Raw genomic sequence first — 23,620 nt, 5'->3', positions numbered from 1 at the left:
AGATTCTGGATGGCGTTCCCCAGCAGAGTCGCCAGAGCTGTCACACCTCCTTTTTCCGCCCCCGCGAGGGGTGAAGGAGTTTTTCCAATTGAAGGACAATCGAAACGGGATTTGTTTATTTATTTCAGAGTCGCCACTTGGGAGATTTAGGGTGTCCCAAGTCACAAATTTAATCCTGAATCGAGGAAAAGAATGACTCTGTATTACAGTCCGCGAACCAGAAATCCGGATAAGGAATTCTGTTAACCCGGGAGAAGGTGTTAGGCATTCCCGAGTTCCGTGGTTCTAGCACGGTCGCTCAACTGTCATATTCGGCTTGTTTATCTGATTTTATACAATTATGCGCTCATGTGCAAGTTTTAACTCTTTACCGCTTTTATTATTATATTTTTTAAAAGAATGTGAACATCGTTTAAAACATGTCTTTGGGTTTGCGTCACATGAAATGCACCCGCAATCCGGAACACACTTTTATTCAATGTTTTGGGATTCGGATTTGGGTTGCATGAAATGCACACCCGAATTTAAGAAAATAAGATTAATTAAGACGTGTCCTAAAGAACTAGCGTGTTGTTATTTTGGGGTAAGGCCGTGAAATTTGCTAAACGGCCCGTCCCAGAATCTAAATATTTAATATATACATTTAACGAGGGCCCCGCAATTTATGCGTTTTATTTGGGCGAGGCTGTTGCGACCAAAACACTCACGCAAGTGCACGCGGTCGACAAGTAATATAGTAGTAAGTAGAGTATCGTTCCCACGAGGAATTGTGATAAACTTCTCGACTGATGAAGACTCAAACAATTATCAATTCAAGCTAATTATCACAAAATATATAAAAGAACCAATTTACAACTTACTTAATAATTGCACAATAATTCAGCACAAAATTACTACACCAATTACACAATATTTTGATAACAATTTTGGTAAAGATATTCCAGGGTCATGGACTTGCTAGAGATCATGCTACTATTTTAGCTTAAGATTGATTTATTGAATTATCCGGGTTATTGATTATAGGGTTAATAATATTCATAAGAATCTTTCGAGTTCTTATGCATCTATTCAAGTTAAATTAATACCTATATGTCTATGGTATTAATATTAACTCAAATGCATTTACAAATCCTATTTCTCAACCAAGCAAGGCAATTAAGTATAGTTCTATCTTAATTGCGAATCTTTCACCCGATGACCAGGATCCGGATCTTGCTCTATTTGATTCTATATGCAATCAAGAATTTCCTTTTTCATGTTTAACTCAAGATCCGTAAATAATATTTCATTGTTAGCTACGCAGTAAAATAACTAGAAGCAGAATCAAATAAACAACCCATAATGATAGATTCAAGATTTTCAATCTAAGCTTCAAACAACAAGATCATCTAACATCCATGACCCAAGAATACTAGAGTATTTAGCTACTCATAATCATACAAAAATCAACAATAAAAGTTTTAAACATAATATTAACAATCAACTAGAAGAAATTTTAGAAGAACTCTTTGAATCATTGCTCCAAGATGTTGTTCTTCTTCTCCTTTCTTAGCTCCAAGATGAAGCTCCTCAAAAAGTTCCTCTCTCTAAAACTCTTTCTCTAAAATCTGATCTTATATCAATAATGGAGATTTTGCTTTATGTATATTGAGTGGGATTAAGAAGGAATTCCAATTTTACCCCTAAATAATGTTTTTCCGGGTTGGTAGCACGCGAACTATTGCGCGAACTACATAGTTTGTGCACTACTTCGCACAGTATTCTGCCTCTGTTCCTTATACGCGCGAACTACCGTGCGAACTTTGTAGTTCGCGCGTTTTTACCCTATTCCTTTTCTAATTTGGAAAAACATAAAACATGTAGGTTGTAGCCCTTTGAGGTATCTTTCCAACCATATATTGTGAAGCCCAAATGGATTCCTGAGCAAAAGGTTATGTGTATTTTACTAGACAGTGCGCAATATGCCTGCTCGATTCTTCGTTTGCTCTAACTATCATCCGTTGACCCCCAAACGCGATCCTGGCTTAATTCCTTGAACTTTTACACAGATTTCAAAGCTCCAAATCACTTGAATTCATTCCATAACATCTATATAGCTCGGAATCACTCCTACAAGGCATAAAACACACAGTTAGTGCAAGACACTAGCGATTAAAGCGCAAACTCAACTAAAGTGCAGTAAATTAGAGTGTAATAATCGACTAAAATACGCAATTATAGCCTATCATCAGAGGCTCATCTCCTTTTTATTTAAAGGCAAACCTAAAAGCCACTATGATTTCCTATCTTTGTTTGTCTCTAAAAATGGAAAGGTCCTACTGTATTTACATACTTATGAGTTATTATAGTTGAGTTTCAAACATGATTTGTTGAAAGAGGGACGTGATACGGGCAGTTCGTTTGGCAGTTATGGGCCTAGGCCTAATGTGCATGAAGTTAAATTCGACCTGGGCCACTCTTATTCCAATTGGGCCTGTTCAACTTATTTGATATGTGTTTAATATTTATAAACAAAAAGGGGGGAAGCTGAAATGCAATGTATTGTTTGCCTTAATCAAACCATATTCCTAACAACTTAAAACAGACCATTTGTTTAAAGAAAGAACCATTGGGTACCTAACACGCTTCTTGACAAACACAATAATGAATTAATAGAACATGACTACTACAACATCAAATCCTTTCAATTATAAGCAACACATATAGTTTTCCAACTGAATGATAGGTATAAAGGTTCAACTACATCACAGTTAACCACATAGTTCTATTAGGGAAAGTAAACTATCATGTAGGAAACCTATTGTTTCAATACATTTTCTAAAGCTAATTCGAAATAACTTCAACTCTTCCAACTTTCTTTATATTCATGCCTCAAATTTCAGCTTACATTGACAGTGTATCAGTCGTGTACCTGGTATAGGAAAGCAAAAGAAGAAGGAGAATGATCAGCAGAACAGTAAACAACAACACAGCAATAGCAACAACAGGGACAGCCCAATAATAGACCAAAACTCAGCAGCAAACTTAGAAGAAAATCCAGCAACAATTTTAGACCAACCCAAACAGCAACAATCCAAAGAAACCAATAGGAATAACCAGTAGCGACAGATTCTTAAAACCAAAGCAGAATCCCAGGAGTAGCCTAATGGAACAGTATTCAGCAAATAGAAAACTGGATACTGCCAAGCTGGAAATCCAGTAGTACCAAACAGCACACAGACAGGTGCAAGAAGCAGTGATTTCTGATTTTTCGTTACACACTCAAAGGCAAAGACAAGTTGAAGCTCTTTGATGTAAAGCCTAACCTAGAATGAGGATCAAAAACCTTAACACTTTTGTTCCTTTTTTTCTTTTCTGAAGTCTTAGTTTTCAACCTTAATTTCTGATTTTTTTTCTAACCTCTCACCCTCTTATGCCTAACTCTTGAAACCTGATCTCTAACCCCCTTTCTTCTCCTCAAATGAGCCTATTTATAGGCTAAATACAAGCCAGCCCCAGGCTGCCTCGTTTCCCCCCAGCCCTCAACTCTACTCATACCCCTTTATTCCCCATTAACATGTGTTTTGTGCCCCAATGGTATGGGCAGCTGACAGTCTTTTAATTAACCCCATGCTATCAAGTTTGGTTCCCCACTATTGTATTAGTTTAATCCTATTCCAGTACCCTATTGTCAGCTCACTTAAACTAATAATTTCTGCTCTTTTTACACCCCCAAACTACCCCTGTTAGCCCCCAGTTATTACTATTTTACCCTGAGCTTCAGCAGTCTGAAATTTAAACTTCTGAAAGTTCAAACTTAAGCTATCCTAAACTGAGTTCCAGCTATTGTACTGCAGCTACAAATCATTCACAGATAGATTAAAACAAACAGCTAAACGACAATGGTTCGATCAGTCATATGAAGCTTATACGAATCAGAATATTTGATCATTCAATCCTATAAAACTAATCGACGACGTTTATCTAATCGACTATACTAATTATGACATAGAATAATCAGTCGATCAAACAAACAACACGAGCGGGGCATCAACTGCCTTCAACAACTTTGCCCGACACAGGGAATCTATATGAATTATCTATTCGACGACATTAATCAACTCGAACATGTATATCACCATACGTATTCAAACATAAACAGAAACAATCGACCAAATAAAAGGTCTTACGAAGATGGAGAATAAATGGAAAGAAAATATTAGAAATAACAAACAAATTGACTAAACATGCTGACAAACTAAAACAACATTTAAACAAAAAGAGAAAAGAAAAAGGAAAACTCACTGTGGAAACTCAAACATGAACGAACCAGGCCTGAGCTGGATTTGAACATTTGAGGTCGAACAGACTTTAATCGAGGTGTTCTCAACCGAGAACACTTCGATTAAGGTCTATTAGACCCCAACCTTATGTTAAAACTGGTCAGATTCCCAAAATTCTTGTGTTCTAGGGTTCGAATAGTCCGATTTAGGGTTTGAGTATTTGTGGGTAGATTCGGACCAAACCAAGCTTGGTTTGGTCACGAGTGAGGCCAGAGTAGTGACTGGTGTGAAACTGGGGTGGGTTGGTGTAGATCAGGGTTGGGCTCGAATCTTAAAACTAAGATTCGAGACGATGGGGGATGATTCGAAGCAAGGGGGTAACAGATCCGTGTTCAGGGTGGTTGGGTGCATTAGGGGTGTTACTTTGGTGGTCATCGGCATCGTTGCCGCCGGGTTTATGGTGAGAGCGTATGGGGGAGGCTAGGGTTTGGAAGGGGTTCGTCTCTTGAGAGACGACGATGAACAGGAGGTGAGGGGGTGTGGTTTGGATAGGGGGTGTGGGGTGTGATGGAGGGCTTATATACGGAGGGGGAAAATGGATCCTGGCCGTTGGATGAAGTGAGATCGATGGCTAGGATCTTTCACTTAATGGGGAATGGCACCGTTTGGCATTGGTTGGGGGTCGGTTAGAATCGGTTACTGGGTCGGGTTTGGAAACGGGTTGCTGAAAGGGGTCTTGGACCGCTGGATTAGATTGGGCTAACGGTTGAGATTAGACGGCCCTATACGGCGTCGTTTGGGTAAGTGAATGGCCTGATCTGGGTTGTTCCTTTAAATCAATCAATGGCTCAAAATGGGCATGCCAATATGGCGTCGTTGGGGGCGTCTCTTAGAAGACCTGGTTTGGACTGGGTCGTTACAAATTGGTTTGGGCCTGATTTTTAATTAAATTTTGGCCCAAATCCGGTCTTTCCTTCTTATAATTAAACTAAAAATTCCCAAAACCCAAAAATTAAACTAGACAAATATTAATTGATACCTAACAATAGTTATCACATGAATTAAAGCATTTAATAAAATTAACATGACAACAAAAATAAAATAAAATGCCTATTTTTGTGATTTTCGCTTTTAAAAACCAAATAATGGTTAATTAATTCCCAAATGTATCATTTTCCTTAAATGCATGCAACATGATCAATTATCAAAATGTCATGCAAATTCTCAAAATTGTACCCGAAGGTAGCTCTTTTACTTTTGAATTTCCTTTTGGAGTAGTTTCTGTAAAGCAAAAATCACGTGCTCACACAAACTATGTGAAATCCTCTATGTATAAAGGTGATTAAAATAAATCAAATGACATTGGGAAATAGAGATTGGCCAATGTGCTGGGAATGTGAATTATAATTGTACCTGGGATGCCTATGACATGAAAAATTATGAAACAGATTATGAAATGAGTCTCGACTCTGCTTTCCATAAATGACTTCAATAATAAAGTGTCGTGAAGGCTTTGTACACAATTTATGCCATAAGTTGTTGTTCGAGATAATGTTTTGCTTTATAAGTACATCCAATGTGATCCGAGTTGTTACATACTCCAATGTTGAAATTGTATATTGTCATGATTGGAAAAGAATAATTCAAGAACAATTGGTGTAGTGCCTCTTTATGCCTTTGATGTGTGTTTCATTGTGGTTTGGTGTGTCCCCTCCTTTTTGGAAGAATCCGTTGGGTTTAAAGTTCCATTGTTAATAAACCTGAGGTGTATGATTTTTGAAATATTGTATATGCCCATGATTCATGATTCCTCTCATGTGTACTTACATCTTGGATTGAATGGCTTGTTGTTGAAATTGATATCGATGTGAAACAAGTGAAATATGAAATACGGCCACCGTGCCAGGAACAAAGAATCTTGTGAATGGCCAAATGAGCCAAGGAAATACTGTTGTTGTTGGTGACTGGAAATACTAATTGGAATCTATAAAATATGAAATGCATAGGGGTATAGTATAATATGTGGACCCTATGGACGGGCTATGAAACGCATAGGGGTATAGTATAATATGTGGACCCTATGGACGGGCTATAAAATGCATAGGGGTATAATGGCCAAATGAGCCAAGGAAATACTGTTGTTGTTGGTGACTGGAAATACTAATTGGAATCTATAAAATATGAAATGCATAGGGGTATAGTATAATATGTGGACCCTATGGACGGGCTATGAAACGCATAGGGGTATAGTATAATATGTGGACCCTATGGACGGGCTATGAAACGCATAGGTTATAGTATAATATGTGGACCCTATGGACGAGCTATGAAATGCATATGAGTATAATATGATATGTGAACCCTATGGACGGGCTATGAAATCCAACCTAGAGGTATGGAAATTATGTGAAAGTTATGTGATCCCTTTTATTTGATTGTGTGGTGATTGTTTAAAACTTTTGTTAAATCCTTATGATTTCCTTGTCCTTGTATGATAGTTCTTTCTAATAAGATGGTATTTAGTTATACATACTAGTGTTATTCGATGGCACTAACGTCCCTTTTGCTGGGGGTGTTATGTCTTTAAATGGATGTAGGTGTTTCTATGGTAGGTCGTGTTGGTCGCAGCTAGTGCCGCATCATCCTTTCAGCTGACTTGGTGAGCCCCACTTCATTTCGGGGTCCTGTACCGTTGTTTATCATGTACTTTATATTTTGAGTTATAGCCGGAGCCTTGTTGCCGACATTTCCATATTACTCATCGGTTGTATTTAGAGGCTCCGTAGATAGGTTATGGGTGTTGTTTAGTATCTGGAATTAAATTGGAAATATTGGTATTTGGCAAATATGTCTTCCTTCATATCTATGAAAATTGTCATATTTTGGATACTATGATTTAAGTTGCTAATGGAAATGAAATGGAAGTTGTTAATGAAATACTTATTAAGTATGATTAATGGAGTCCATCTCCTATTTATTCATGAATCAGTTTGGGTAGAATGAAACCTAACAGTCTTGCTCAGTCGGGTTTACTCGGTTGAGCGCCGGTCGTGTTCCAAGGTTTTTGGGGCGTGACAAAATGATGAAGAACAAGCAAAGAACAATAAAATGCTAGGGAGACCTCGGGGTCGAAGAACACTGATAACTTGGAAGAAAAAGGAGAGAGAGAGAGAGAGAGATATATATTATTGCTTATTGGAGGAGTGGAGCAACATCATTCCTTTACAAAGTGGGATGGGTCCCCCTTATATAGGCGAGTGAACTCGATATAGTACATGTATATTAATTGTAAAAGTACAAAGATGGGACGTCTTGACGCATGACCTCACAGTAGGCTCCAGATAGGCCGGATCTGTCAGGTGTAGCCATGTGCCCAGGGGACTTCCTCTTTTATCCCGGCCTGGGGCCTTGCATCCATCGAGCTAGACCTCGATGAGCCCTGAGACCGAGAAATTGATCGTGGCTTTCCACCCTCGAGGTCTCGGGGAAGGCTCCCAAAATCTCTTGAATAGCAAAAAATCAAGTTTTCTGAGTTTGCCGCGTATAAGAAGATTTTTGAATGTTTGGCTTGAATCCAATGTTTTTTGGGTGATTTGATTTTGTTTGAGGTATTTTGATGATTTGAAAAAGTTTAAATAAGGTAGTAGGATATGTTTGTGCTTTTGGTTGAGGTCCCGGGGGCCTCGAGGTGATTTCAGATGGTTGACGGAGAAGTTGGATTTTTGTTGCAGCTGCTGAATTTGTTGCTTCTGGTATTTTCGCACCTGCGAATTGGGGACCGCAGGTGCAACGCCGCACGTGCGGTAGAGGAGCTGCAAAAGAGGATTTTTTGGGAAATTTCCAGAAACCGCAGATGCGGTGTGGTACTGCACCTGTGAAGTCGCAGGTTGGAAGGCTGAGCGTAGAAGCGGCTTGGGCTTTTAAGTGAAGAATCGTAGAAGCGGTGATTTGGCTGCATATGTGGTACCACAGAAGCGGTTATGGATTAGAGCTAGAAATTTAGGAAATTAAGAGTGAAATTTTGGGATACCTAGGGTTGGTATTGGAGACCTATGATTGGGGATTTGATGGACCATTTGAGGTCGGATTTCTGAAATTTTTGATATGTATGAACTCGTGGGGAGATAAGGAATCAATTAATGTGAAAATTATTAAATTCCGAGATGTGGGGCCGGGGATCTGTTTTTGGTAATTTCGGGATTTGTGTCAATTATTGATTGTTTTTGCTTGGGCTTCGTTCCCTTAGCATATTTTGACATCCTAGTTCTAATTTTGGATATATTCAACGTGAGTGGAGGCCGATTCGAGGGGCAAAGGCATCGCGAGCTAGAGATTTGACTAGTTCGAGGTGAGTAATGATTGTAAATGATGGTCTGAGGGTTTGAAACCCCGGATTGCATATCGTAGTGCAATATTGAGGTGAGGCACACACTTGATGACGAGCGTGGGCCCGTCCACTATTGGGGATTGTGACTTGGTCCGTCCCGATTGATGATTTTACCGCGTATTTGACTGAAATCTATTTGTTATCATCATTATTTTGGTTGAATGCCATATTTGGGCTTCGTGCCAACTATTTGAACCCCTCGGGGATTTTTAATAATATTTCCTCACTGTTTTGACTTTATGCTTGAACTCAGTCATGCTATTTTCCACTATTTTCATACTCAGCAATGTTTGCTTGGTTTTTAATACTTAAATGATGTTTTGTGCTAAGAAACACGGTTTTACTTTTGCCTGAGTGGCTTGTCAGGATTTTTAACTGAGTAAGGACGAGAGGGCCTATATTGTGAGGAAACAATGATATTGATTTGAGGCCGAGGGCTTGAGATATGTACGCCATGAGGCGGCTTGATTGATATGAGGTCGAGCGCCTAGTGATGATGCCACGAGATGGCTTGATATTGCGCTTGGACCGTAAGGGGCCCCTCTACAAGTCTGCACACCCACAGTGTAACGACCCGACCAGTCATTTTGAGATCTAGCGCACCGTTCAGTAGTCTAAGGCCATGAGTAGCTTCATTTCAGGAATTATGACCTGCACGCGTGGTTAGAATTGAACTTCGGGGAGTTTGGAGTTGATTTGGAAAGAGAATTCTCGTTTCGGAAGCTTAAAGATGAAAGAAGTAGCTAAGATCAGATTTCTGAGTAAACAACCTCAGAATTAGGATTCGAAGGTTCCATCAGGTTCGTATGATGATTTCATACTTGGGTGTATGTCCGGGTTGGATTTTAGATGACCCGGGAGAGTTTTGGCGCATATTGTGGAAGTTAGCATTTTGGAAGAAATTTTATAAGTTTGGGTTGAAGAGCATTTCAGTGTTATGGATGTCTGTTTGGGATTCCAAGTTTGGGAGTAGCTCTGTATGGTGATTCCAGAGTTGGGAGTGCGATCGGAAGTGAATTCGGAGGTCTGTGGGTCATTTTGGAGTCATTTGGCTAAAGATAGAAATTTGAAGGTTTTTGAAAAGTTTGACCGGAAGTGGACTTTTTGATATCGGGGTCGTAATCCAATTCCAAAAGTTGGAGTAGGTCTGTAATGTCGAATATGACTTGTGAGCAAAATTTGAAGTCAATCGGACGTGATTTGATAGGTTTAAGCATGGAAAGTAGAAGTTTGAAACCTTGAAGTTCATAAAGCTTGGATTGGAGGCCGATTCATGATTTTACTATTATTTGATGCGATTTGAGGCCTCGAGCAAGTCCGTCATGTATTTTGGGACCGGTTGGTATGATTGGTTGGGGTCCCGGGGGCCTTGGGTGGATTCCGGGTGGTTAATGAATTGAATTTGGAAATTTTGGGGAGGCTGAAGTTGTTGGTTGCTGTCATAACCGCACCTTCGGTTCCTAAACCGCAGAAGCGATCCATCTATCGCAGAATTCGCCCAAGGCCAGGCAGCCTAAGACCGCAGATGCGGCCATAAATCCGCATAAACGAAATCGCAGAAGCGGTGGGCCTGTCCGTAGAAGTGGCCCAGACCGCAGAAGCAGTGGTCACAGGTGCGGCCCAGGACCGCACAGGCAGAAATCGCAAAAGGCAGTGACCTTCATTTCTTCCTAGCATTATGAGTTAAGTTATTTCCAATTAATATGAGTTTAATACTTGAGTTTTGGGTAGATTAACACATAAAAAAATTGTGAAAATCATGAGAATAGGGTAAAACCTAGGGTTTTGCTAAAAACGAGATTCAACCACGAAATTTGCTATGGAATGAAGTAAAAATCATATATTTGTGATCCTTAGGTTATATAGAAAAACTTTCTTTGAAGAATTTCGGAATCAGGACACGTGGGCCCGGGGTCAAGTTTTAGGAAACTTGTGTTTAAGGTTGGAAAATTGCTTAAATAGTTAGAATGCGATCTTGTGAGCTTGTATTGACTAGTTATTACCTAGTTTATCTAGTTTTGGATTGTTCGGCTCCAAATTGAGAGTTTGGGCTCGTTCTTGGTATTGGAAGTATGCTTTGGAGCGAGGTGAGTCTCCTTTCTAACCTTGTAAGAGGTAATTATTCACATGGGTGATATAATTTATTATGTGCTTCTATTTGTGGGAGCTACGTACGCATGAGGTGACGAGAGTTCGTGCGTAGCTACTAATATATGTAAGTCTGGATAGTCTAGGACCCAAAAGCATACTATACTTGGAATATCTGTGATCATATTGATAGTTGAATTTCTTAAATTCTATCGAATTGGTAAATAAATTTCTAAGAGGGTTAACTTTCTTAGATTTTTCAATGATACACTTCTTTCGATTTGGTACATGCAAGCGAGGAGTTCTTCCAACAAGGTGAGTTATGGCGTATGCAACCAGGCATGAGTTTGATGCCTTTCAAGTAACATATCATGTGCTTGAACGTGTCCATGTATAATACAGATAATAGAAATAATCTTGGATAGAGAAACACACTCCACACTGTTTGTAGAGACTGTATTTTCCAACTACCCCTTCTAGGAATGGCAGGCGGCGCGGGTGCGGGTGCGGGGCAGCACAATTTCAACCTGCCCGCCCCGCATATGATTTAAACTCGCGTGCACCCGCCTGCCCAGCAAAATGTTTTTTTAAAAAAAATCTCTTTTTTTTTGATTTTTTTTTGCAGTAGTTGTATTATATAAAGACGCCACAAACATCTACACAACATCTGAAATTTGCCACTTAAATTTTGCATTAAGATACACTCAGTATAATTTGGTACTGTTTATTAGTTCAATAGTAGCCTATAAAATAAAACCGCTTACAACTTGATTTCAAGAATATATTACAGCTTCAATACAAATAGGATAAATAATTATTGGGATTGGAATTGAGAATTTTACCATATAGCTCCAAGAATTTCTCAGACTTGCGTGCCATTGCAGAGAGAAACTGAACAACTACACTTGTGATTGTGTTTGTATTTTTATCGGTCCAAAAAGTAAAATCCCCAACCCGCGACCCGCCCCGCATAATTTTTTTATTTAAAAACTGAACCAGCCCCGCCCCGCCCCGCAACCGCAAACACCCAAACCCGCACCGCCCCGCTAACACTCAAACCCGCACCGACCCATTGTCATCCCTAACCCCTTCCAATATCCAGTACATTCAAGAACCAAAAGAAAAGGATTGGATGACAAGAGTGAAAAATAAAGGAGGATAAACGGAGCAATAGAACAAAACACAACCACAAATGAAGATAAATATGAATGAAATTTTATGCAATCATAACAAGAACAAATGGCTGATCAGGGGAATACAAATGGATGCAATCATACAAATGTATGGTTGTGCATGTTGTATTGTATTGTTACTTTGTGAAGATTAGGTCATGCACATCTGTCCACTGATTTTCCCAAAACTAAAGGAATACCAAGTATTTACAATGTAACAATGTTATATTAGTTTATTTTTCATATTAGAATTTTATGTAAAAATGTTATATTAAAATTTTTCCACTAGGCACAAAGATCTATAAAATAGCACCTCTATTGTTTAGAGAAATCCATTGTTCCGTGGTCCATAGTGTTTATTATTTGGCTTGTACACTATATAATCAGGGAATGAATCACGTTTCAACTCATGCCAAGCTATTTTGCAATGTGAAACTAAGGGCAGATATTGCACCATATTTTTGTGCCATTCTACTCAAAAAGAAATCGCAAACGAGACATTACTCCCATGTGGACTTAGGCGAGCTAGATCAAATTCTTGGAATAATGACTTGCACCATGACATAAAAGGACTTAGGTTTCTTACCGGAAATCGTGAGTACAAAGGAAGAAACAATAAACTTCGAGACAATAATTCTAGCAAACAAAAATGAACTTTCATAACCAAAGCAGACAACCAAAATTCAAAAAAATTAAAAGGCAGAAAGGAAAGAGTACTCACATTGCCTTCCCCTCAAAGGGCAAAAAATATGTCTCCTCCAAGGATAAAGGCTGAATTAACTCCACCAACACTTGTAAAGATTGTAGGTTTCTCTCCACTTTGAGGCAGGCCATCATCATTAATCCAGGCTCAGGCTCTTCAGGAAGAAACACCACGAATTTCCCATCTTGCGGGAGGCCAACCAAAATGGGGGATGGTGGAGGGTGATCGTGAGAAGACAGTGAGGGAAATTGATCTATAAGACATGGCGATTGAAACCATCTTTTAGCACTAACATGATATGCATACATGTACATGTCAAAGGTGAACCAATAGAATGTATCGTTAGTGAACACTGCGTTTAGATTATTGGACGCACGCCCTAGTGGACGAATTTTAGCCTTATCACCAAGACCTTCTGGAGAAGGATCCCAAGAATGACTCCACAAAGCAAAGTCCTTCTGGTCTTCGATTAACTTGGATATAGTACCCTTAGTTGGATCGAAAAACATGATACAACCCTTTAACAAGGAATAAAACACAATTTGCGTAGGCTCATCTTTTTCCACAGAAATAGCAACTTCAGAGTAAGGATCATAGGGAGCAAAAGCATCGAAATCATCATCAAGGTACTTCCAAGTTTTGTCCTTGATATCGTAAATTTCACCACATTTGGGACGATCATGACATGTGCAGTGATTTCCGCCCACAACACATAGTTTTTCCCTACCAACAGCTGCGACGACGGGCGACATACGGGGACAATTCAGAGAAGATTCGATCTGCCAAAAGGCAGGATCAGATTGTGTCATGCTATGCTTAACCAATTTTTCACTAGGGATAGACCCAGAAAGACCATCAGGCAAATATCCACCAGCGTAGTAGATGTCGTCACCAATAACAGCCCAATTTCCTGCACTTCCATAAATAACCGGATTGAGCTTCGCAACCGGAGAAATCTTTTTTATAGGGAGGATTATCGGTTGGCCTGAATTATCATCATCCTTTGTCAACAACGGATCCTTTGTCACCGGCACATCGATGCAATACCACCAATCAAACTCTTCATCTAGCCCGTGGAGATAGACAACAACTGGAGACCCCCTCTCTCTCAAACCCTCTTCATCCATTCTTCTTCGAATCAAATCGGCTGGCTAATTTCATCCGTATCGTCAAGTTTCGGACGCCATATAGTTAGGTTTTACGTGCCTCCCTTTTTTCGTTTTCTTTTTTGGCTTTTCTTTTTTCGAAATTCCCTTATAATATAACTCAATTGCATTTATGCCCCAGTGATTCTAAACAGTAACACGTAATACCCCTATATTTTATGGCCACATATATTTGCTGCCCCTTAAACTTAGCATCATTCCTATTGTCACACCTCCTTTTTCCCGAGGAGATAGGGAGTTTTTTCAATTTAAGTGACATTATTCGTAATGAGATTATTTATTGATTCTGAGTCGCCACTTAGCATAATTTATGCTGTTCTAAGTCACAGGTTTATTTTGAATCACAAATCGAGGAAACTTAACTCTATTTAAAGTCTGCGAAAACCAGAGGATCAGGTAGAAATTTTGTTAACCTGGGAGAAGGTGTGAGGCGAATTCCGTGATTTTAGCACGGTCGCTCAATAATTAATAATTGGCCTAATTGTCTGAATTAAATATTCCAAACATATTGTGCATTTTTACCTTTTAAACCGCTTTTAGTATTTATTTAAACGCTTTTAATACTTATGGAAATTATTTGAACAAGTTGTGATGTTGTGTCTTTCGTACATATTGCGAATAGCGCCACGTGAAATGCACCCGCGATTTACAATATATTTATTTATTATTAATTGAAGTTGAGGTCAAGTCGCCACAAACGCGCACTTGAGTTGGGATTTATGTATCGTGACCATGCCACGACAACCGTGTCCATGGCCACAATGATTTATTAGTCGCGTATAAAGCCAGCTACGATGTTCATGAATTATTTTTCATAAAACTAGTTTGAGATTATTGTGAGGCCATGAATTATGGAAATGAAATTTTGATGTGGAAGTCAAGAAATATTTTAGCTAAACGGTTCCAACACAAAACTTATGAATTACTACCAAATTCAAAGCATAATAAGTAAACAAAGCTAGGTTATTTCGGTGGTTGAAGACAACACTTTCTTATTCCCTATTTTCAACGTTCTGCGTCAACAATTCACCTTCTCCATGATAAAAATTCCACTTCTCTATACTTTTCACATGTGCTGTTAAGTTCTTCTTTTTGTTTTCAAATATAGAAACAGATTATTTATGGATCTTGTTAGTCATTTTCCCTGTCAACAGTACTTTTCGTGAAACAATATTATTTCGCAAGAACAATTGTTTTGCTTTTAGATCTTGATGTCTTGAACTTCAATCTAAATGCATGGTTTTGGACGTTGTTTCTCTTCTTGAGCCGTGCTTTAAGAGGGAAGTTGTTCCTCTAGCCAGTAAAAATAAGGAGTTATGTGAATGCGCCTACGATGCCTAGGTGTAGCCATTGCCGAGGTTAACATTTTATCTGGGGGGGGGGGGGGTTTCACTAATCATCTTTAGGGGAAAACTTAATAGTGAAAAAAGAGGAATCTCAGTAATTATGGAAAGAAGGGTTGAGTTATGACAAAGTATCTATTTGGTGTGTTTCCTTGTTGCTAATAGGTAACTGCTTAATTGTTTTTGGTGCTTTGATTGCTTTCAGTGTTGATTATAGCTAACTTAATTTGGTTGAATACTACAGCTTAGCTATTCATTTATTCCCAAGTACCAGCAATTTGCTTGCTTTGCTAGATCTAAACTGTTAAAAGAATGGTATTAATTGCACATGTATTCCAAAGTACCAGCAATTGAAAATCTAGATAAACTTTTACATGTCTCAGATGCAGTTTTGTGGAAAGTCGTAAGAAACACCATCTAGCTTTTCCATCTTTTCCAGTTTGCAATGCTCACACGTGATACCAAACAAGAGAGCCCTAATTGTCTTCCTTACATAGACACTAGGGGGACTGGAATGGTTTTGGACTTTGTAGTGAGATGGGGGTGAACTCATGCTCGTTCTACAAGGCATATGTTGATTCTGGCGAGAAGGTGAGTTGAAATTACATGTCCTGATGGTCCGGAAATTGTGTTCCTCCTCACCAACCAAACATTGATAAATATTGTCAATTCACTTACCAAGCACAAAATATCTGAGGAAATCATTTGTTTCCCTTCATGCCAACACATCACGAGGGGGGGAAGGGATGAAAAGGAGCAACATTAAAATGTACAAGTTACCTTCGCTCTAGAAGGCAAAGATAAAGCCTATACAAAACACAATCTTATACGTTTTTATGTCCATCACAATGCAGCATATTTATGTACAAGCTAAAGCACAAAGTTTAATATACTAATAAAACTAATTGAATCAATTAACTTAGAGAACCAAACAAGACCGACACAACCCTTCGAACGAGATGCCTGCAATTCGAAAAAAGGTTTTAGAGAAAATATCTCCACAAGAGCATCTGCATCAAAAAGATAAAATATTTACAGCAACCACAGCAAACTGGTAACTTTTGCTGATCATAGAAATGCAAATTTCTTGCCTTAAAGGGATCATACTACAAATCCATTACAGCATTACAAAGATCTTCGCCTTCACCAAAAGATTCATAATGATAGTTATCAAACAACTAAAACTAGAAGTTTAAGACATTCGAAATTTGGAGAGTTGCCAAGTCGAAGTACTGAAATTTCAGAACTTTTGAGTAACAGCAATTTCAAATGTCTTGACAACTAGAAAAATTCCCAAACCAACCAACAAAAGAAAAGCCAGGCATTAAACTGACTGCTGGTTTATAAGAAAATGGTAGGATAACAAAAATTACAACATTTTTAAGGGCGGTATACGGAGATTAAAAAGATGGATGCACTTCAAAATTTCCTGTTTCATCTATATATCCTATAATTTTCCAAATAGAAAGAGACAAAAATATGAAAATCCAACAACCACTCACCATTAGATCTCTGTTGCAGATCAAACTCATCCGCAGTGGCGGATCCAGGATTTTAAAGTCGTGGGTGCTCACTGATAAAAAATTGAAAGAAGAGGAAAAAAGAGTTTAGTTATGGGTGCTCAATCAATATTTACCTAAATATATTTATAATTACCTATACAAATTTACTAAATCTTGTCAAAGATAATGGGTGCTTGAGCACCCAAAATTAGCATGTAGATTTGCCCCTGCTCATCCGTGCATGCTAGTTGACCCAGTATTCTTCAACCTTCAACATTCATGTCAAGAAAAAAAGCATTAGCAGAATTCAAGCAAAGTAAAACGTCCACGGGAGGAAAAAAAAGAAGGATGAAATTTCACTCGCAACTAATTTAAGTTTCTCGTTTTTACACATAATCATACAACTATAATATTATACTTTTGGGACTTCCCGAAAGTTAAAACATCATCATAGTATTTGACAAATGCATCTACTTAGTGAACTTTCATCAAATTGGTTAAAAAGATTCATTTTATTAGATCTAGTACTAACCTATGTTGCTCGGACTCTCCGAAAATTATGCCCGGTGCGTGTCGGATCCTCCAAAAATAGTGTATTTTTGAAGGATCCGACACGGGGTGCGGCATCATTTTGTAGAGTCCGCGCAACATAGGTACTAACCCCTTGTTTGGATGGTTGTTACATGTTGTATTGCAAGTTCGTTCTTCATATTGTTGGGGCATATCATCGTGAAATGATGGAAAATAATAAAAATCTATTCAAATATTGTACACATCAAAATGATACGATACGATGCAATATAATATAATATAATAAAATACAATACACGGACACAAGCCTACAACAGATAATTATTAATCCCTTAAGGATATAACAAAGAGGTTACAAACAGCTAATGTTTTCTTTTTGCGAGCATATGATTTTAGAAACTTCAAATACTTAAAATATTCCCTTCGTCCCATATTTCGGGACCCTTTTGACAATTCACAAGGACCAAGAAGTGGAACACATTCTTAGCTTTTTCAATGTTACACTTCTTTCGATCTGGTACATGCAAGCGAGGAGTTCTTCCAACAAGGTGAGTTATGGCGTATGCAACCAGGCATGAGTTTGATGCCTTTCAAGTAACATATCATGTGCTTGAACGTGTCCATGTATAATACAGATAACAGAAATAATCTTGGATAGAGAAACACACTCCACACTGTTTGTAGAGACTGTATTTTCCAACTACCCCTTCTAGGAATGGCAGGCGGTGCGGGTACGGGGCAGCACAATTTCAACCCGCCCGCCCCGCATATGATTTAAACTCGCGTGCACCCGCCTGCCCAGCAAAATGTTTTTTTAAAAAAAATCTCTTTTTTTTTGATTTTTTTTTACAGTAGTTGTATTATATAAAGACGCCACAAACATCTACACAACATCTGAAATTTGCCACTTAAATTTTGCATTAAGATACACTCAGTATAATTTGGTACTGTTTATTAGTTCAATCGTAGACTATAAAATAGAACCGCTTACAACTTGATTTCAAGAATATATTACAGCTTCAATACAAATAGGATAAATAATTATTGGGATTGGAATTGAGAATTTTACCATTTAGCTCCAAGAATTTCTCAGACTTGCGTGCCATTGCAGAGAGAAACTGAACAACTACACTTGTGATTGTGTTTGTGTTTTTATCGGTCCAAAAAGTAAAATCCCCAACCAGCGACCCGCCCCGCATAATTTTTTTTTAAAAAACTGAACCAGCCCCGCCCCACCCCGCAACCGCAAACACCCAAACCCGCACCGCCCCGCTAACACTCAAACCCGCACCCGCACCGACTCATTGCCATCCCTAACCCCTTCCAATATCCAGTACATTCAAGAACCAAAAGAAAAGGATTGGATGACAAGAGTGAAAAATAAAGGAGGATAAACGGAGCAATAGAACAAAACACAACCACAAATGAGCAGATAAATATGAATGAAATTTTATGCAATCATAACAAGAACAAATGGCTGATCAGGGGAATACAAATGGATGCAATCATACAAATGTATGGTTGGTGCATGTTGTATTGTATTGTTACTTTGTGAAGATTAGGTCATGCACATTTGTCCACTGATTTTCCCAAAACTAAAGGAATACCAAGTATTTATAATGTAACAATGTTATATTAGTTTATTTTTCATATTAGAATTTTATGTAAAAATGTTATATTAAAATTTTTCCACTAGGCACAAAGATCTATAAAATAGCACCTCTATTGTTTAGAGAAATCCATTGTTCCGTGGTCCATAGTGTTTATTATTTGGCTTGTACACTATATAATCAGGGAATGAATCACGTTTCAACTCATGCCAAGCTATTTTGCAATGTGAAACTAAGGGCAGATATTGCACCATATTTTTGTGCCATTCTACTCAAAAAGAAATCGCAAACGAGACATTACTCCCATGTGGACTTAGGCGAGCTAGATCAAATTCTTGGAATAATGACTTGCACCATGACATAAAAGGACTTAGGTTTCTTACCGGAAATCGTGAGTACAAAGGAAGAAACAATAAACTTCGAGACAATAATTCTAGCAAACAAAAATGAACTTTCATAACCAAAGCGGACAACCAAAATTCAAAAAAATTAAAAGGCGGCAAGGAAAGTGTACTCACATTGCCTTCCCCTCAAAGGGCAAAAAATCTGTCTCCTCCAAGGATAAAGGTTGAATTAACTCCACCAACACTTGTAAGGATTGTAGGTTTCTCTCCACTTTGAGGCAGGCCATCATCATTAATCCAGGCTCAGGCTCTTCAGGAAGAAACACCACGAATTTCCCATCTTGCGGGAGGCCAACCAAAATGGGGGATGGTGGAGGGTGATCGTGAGAAGACAGTGAGGGAAATTGATCTATAAGACATGGCGATTGAAACCATCTTTTAGCACTAACATGATATGCATACATGTACATGTCAAAGGTGAACCAATAGAATGTATCGTTAGTGAACACTGCATTTAGATTATTGGACGCACGCACTAGTGGACGAATTTTAGCCTTATCACCAAGACCTTCTGGAGAAGGATCCCAAGAATGACTCCGCAAAGCAAAGTCCTTCTGGTCTTCGATTAACTTGGATATAGTACCCTTAGTTGGATCGAAAAACATGATACAACCCTTTAACAAGGAATAAAACACAATTTGCGTAGGCTCATCTTTTTCCACAGAAATAGCAACTTCAGAGAAAGGATCATAGGGAGCAAAAGCATCAAAATCATCATCAAGGTACTTCCAAGTTTTGTCCTTGATATCATAAATTTCACCACATTTGGGACGATCATGACATGTGCAGTGATTTCCGCCCATAACACATAGTTTTCCCCTACCAACAGCTTCGACGACGGGCGACATACGGGGACAATTCAGGGAAGATTCGATCTGCCAAAAGGCAGGATCAGATTGTGTCATGCTATGCTTAACCAATTTTTCATTAGGAATAGACCCAGAAAGACCATCAGGCAAGGATCCACCAGCATAGTAGATGTCGTCACCAATAACGGCCCAATTTCCTCACTTCCATAAATAACCGGATTGAGCTTCGCAACCGGAGAAATCTTTTTCATAGGGAGGATTATCGGTTGGCCTGAATTATCATCATCCTTTGTCAACAACGGATCCTTTGTCACCGGCACGTCGATGCAATACCACCAATCAAACTCTTCATCTAGCCCGTGGAGATAGACAACAACTGGAGACCCCCTCTCTCTCAAACCCTCTTCATCCATTCCTCTTCGAATCACATCGGCTGGGTAAACTTCAGATCTAGGGTTCTGTAAATCTAAGTCGGCTGGCTAATTTCATCCGTATCGTCAAGTTTCGGACGCTATATAGTTAGGTTTTACGTGCCTCCCTTTTTTTCGTTTTTCTTTTTGGCTTTTCTTTTTCCGAAATTCCCCTATAATATAACTCAATTGCATTAATACCCCAGTGATTCTAAACAGTAACACTTAATACCCCTATATTTTATGGCCACATATATTTGCTGCCCCTTAAACTTAGCATCCTTCCTATTGCCACACCTCCTTTTTCCCGAGGGGATAGGAAGTTTTTTCAATTTAAGTGACATTATTCGAAATGAGATTGTTTATTGATTTTGAGTCGCCAATTAGCATAATTTATGTTGTTCCAAGTCACCGGTTTATTTTGAATCACAAATCGAGGAAACTTGACTCTATTTAAAGTCTGCGAAAACCAGAGGATCGGGTAGGAATTTTGTTAACCCGGGAGAAGGTGTGAGACGAATTCCGTAGTTTAGCACGGTCGCTCAATAATTAATAATTGGCCTAATTGTCTGATTTAATACATATTCCAAACATATTGTGCATTTTTACCTTTTAAACCGCTTTTAGTATTTATTTAAACGCTTTTAATACTTATGGAAATTATTTGAACAAGTTTTGATGTTGTGTTTTTCGTACATATTGCGATTCGCGTCACGTGAAACGCACCCGCTATTTACAACATGTTTATTTATTATTATTTGAAGTTGAGGTCAAGTCGCCACAAACGCGCACTTGAGTTGGGATTTATGTATCGTGACCATGCCACGACAACCGTGTCCATGGCCACAATGATTTATTAGTCGCATATAAAGCCGGTTACGATGTTCATGAATTATTTTTCATAAAAGTAGTTTGAGATTATTGTGAGGCCATCAATTATGGAAATGGAATTTTGATGTGGAAGTCAAGAAATATTTTAGCTAAACGGTTCCAACACAAAACTTATGAATTACTACCAAATTCAAAGCATAATAAGTAAACAAAGCTAGGTTATTTCGGTGGTTGAAGACAACACTTTCTTATTCCCTATTTTCAACGTTCTGCGTCAACAATTCACCTTCTCCATGATAAAAATTCCACTTCTCTATACTTTTCACATGTGCTGTTAAGTTCTTCTTTTTGTTTTCAAATATAGAAACAGATTATTTATGGATCTTGTTAGTCATTTTCCCTGTCAACAGTACTTTCGTGAAACAATATTATTTCGCAAGAACAATTGTTTTGCTTTTAGCGCTTGATGTCTTGAACTTCAATCTAAATACATGGTTTTGGACGTTGTTTCTCTTCTTGAGCCGTGCTTTAAGAGGGAAGTTGTTCCTCTTACCAGTAATTTGAATGAGAAAAGTTTAGAAGCCACGAGACGACTTAGAGAAAGTGTTCATGAATTCCCAGCAACAACCCGGAATGACGTTTACAACAGATACATCACAAAGCTAAGGATAGAAGAAGATACCATTTCACAATCCCAAAAAGAAGAAAAGGTAAGTTCGAGACGTTCAGAAATCAAAAAAAGATCCGGTAAAAATAGATACAAACCATATATGGGCCCAGTGGGAAAGGTTTCACGATCAAAGCAGGATAATTCAAGGTATGATCATAGATCAAGGAATAGAGAGTTGGGTTCATCATCGAGGTTTGGAAACAATCGAAACACATGGGAGACACGAGATGATGATAGAAACTTGAAGGCAAGATTTGGCGGTTACAATTTTAACGTCAGTACTTCAGAGTTAGTAGCCGTATCAAGAAGCATGGGTGATAAGGTGTGGTGGCCAAAAGAAATGAGATCAAATACAAATAGATGTAATCCTGGCCACTGGTGTGAATTTTACAACGATCATGGTCATAAAACCGCAGATTGTAGGTTGCTACAAGGGGAAGTCGACCATCTGTTGAAACAAGGGTATCTTACTGAATTATTCAGTGAAAAAGGTAAGCAAACATACATGAAGAACAGGCAAGAGCCCCCTAAACCTCCTTCTCCTAAAAGGACTGTTAAGGTTATAAGCGGGGGCGAGGAAATCAACGGCGTAACATATACGAGGGCCAATAAAGTTTCTAAAGTTACAATTACCCACAGAAAGCGGGTACGACATGTTTTGGAAGAAGAAAGTATTACATTTGATGATGTAGATGCAGGCAGCGTGTTAACGCCTCACAACGATGCATTGGTAATTTCTCTACTTGTACATGATACTAATGTGAAACGAGTTTTGATTGATCTAGGTAGTTCCGTGAACATTATTTTGCTAAGAGTATTAAACGAGATGCAATATGAAGACAAGCTAGTACCTAAGGCACATACTTTGTCTGGATTCGACAATTCAAGCGTTGTGACAAAAGGGGAGGTAACACTTGCAACCTTCGTAGAAGGAGTTGTCAAAGATACGAAATTTCAGGTTGTGGAGATGGAAATGGCTTACAATATGATTTTCGGGAGACCCTGGATCCACGAGATGGATGTTGTCCCATCTACCTTACATCAAGTTATTAAACTCCCATCACCATGGGGAGTGCGTCAAATCCGTGGGGATCAACAGACTTCCAGGAGCATCAATTATGTAGCAGATTCAAGTGCAAAAAATGAAGAAAAGTAGCAATTACAAAATCCAATTGAGGATACCACAACACAGGCCTCAACTGAACAAGGGCAAACAGATGTAGACTCAAGGCCCGATTCCATTCAAGAACCAGAAGAAAATGAAAATATCAAAACAACAATTGAAGAGCTGGATGTTTTAGAGTTATTTGCACAATGGCCTGAAAGGAAAGTCTACATTGGGGCCAACTTAAGCCACGACACGAAAGGTAATCTGATTGAATTTTTAAAAACAAACATGGATTGTTTTGCCTGGTCTCATTCTGATATGACAGGAATACCCTCGGAAGTAATGACTCACAAGTTAAATGAAGATCCATCGTATTCTCCCGTCAAACAAAAGAAGAGAAATCAGGGGACTTTCAAAAATTTGGTGATTCAAGATGAGGTTCAAAAACTATTAAAATTGGGTCTATCCGCGAGGTAAAGTATCCTAATTGGTTAGCCAATACTGTAGTAGTACCGAAAAAGAATAGCAAATGGCGAGTTTGTAGATTGCACCGACCTTATGTCGCGCCCCCTTTTTCTTGCAAAATCGGGTTTATGACATTTAGGAAGACAACTCGTTCCCTTT

General features: G+C 38.6%; 2 protein-coding genes across 5 annotated transcripts; both read right to left on the bottom strand.

The window, feature by feature from the left end:
- Window positions 1-2,664: 2,664 nt before the first annotated feature.
- On the bottom strand, window positions 2,665-13,969 carry LOC142166599 (uncharacterized). Its single transcript, XM_075225963.1, has 2 exons — window positions 12,631-13,969; window positions 2,665-2,911 (listed from the first exon to the last, which is right to left on the bottom strand). The coding sequence occupies exons 1-2, from the start codon at window positions 13,737-13,739 to the stop codon at window positions 2,884-2,886; spliced, it is 1,137 nt and encodes a 378-aa protein (XP_075082064.1). The 5' UTR covers window positions 13,740-13,969; the 3' UTR covers window positions 2,665-2,883.
- A 1,804-nt stretch (window positions 13,970-15,773) lies between these two features.
- LOC107817785 (uncharacterized) lies at window positions 15,774-20,500 on the bottom strand. Of its 4 annotated transcripts, none has more exons than XR_012696875.1 (4): window positions 19,283-20,499; window positions 16,778-16,891; window positions 16,624-16,694; window positions 15,774-16,084 (listed from the first exon to the last, which is right to left on the bottom strand). XR_012696875.1 is itself a non-coding variant. In XM_075225766.1 (2 exons), the coding sequence occupies exons 1-2, from the start codon at window positions 20,071-20,073 to the stop codon at window positions 16,855-16,857; spliced, it is 828 nt and encodes a 275-aa protein (XP_075081867.1). In that variant the 5' UTR covers window positions 20,074-20,500; the 3' UTR covers window positions 15,811-16,854. The 4 variants fall into 4 exon arrangements, 1 of the variants encoding a protein (XP_075081867.1); XR_012696876.1 differs by having other exon boundaries at window positions 15,811-16,131; XR_012696874.1 differs by having other exon boundaries at window positions 15,811-16,694.
- Window positions 20,501-23,620: the final 3,120 nt, after the last annotated feature.

This window comes from Nicotiana tabacum, chromosome 11, assembly GCF_000715075.1.
Source record: "Nicotiana tabacum cultivar K326 chromosome 11, ASM71507v2, whole genome shotgun sequence".
NCBI lineage: Eukaryota > Viridiplantae > Streptophyta > Magnoliopsida > Solanales > Solanaceae > Nicotiana > Nicotiana tabacum.
Note: the sequence above shows the minus strand (reverse complement) of the source record. Positions and strands in the feature narration are given on the sequence as shown.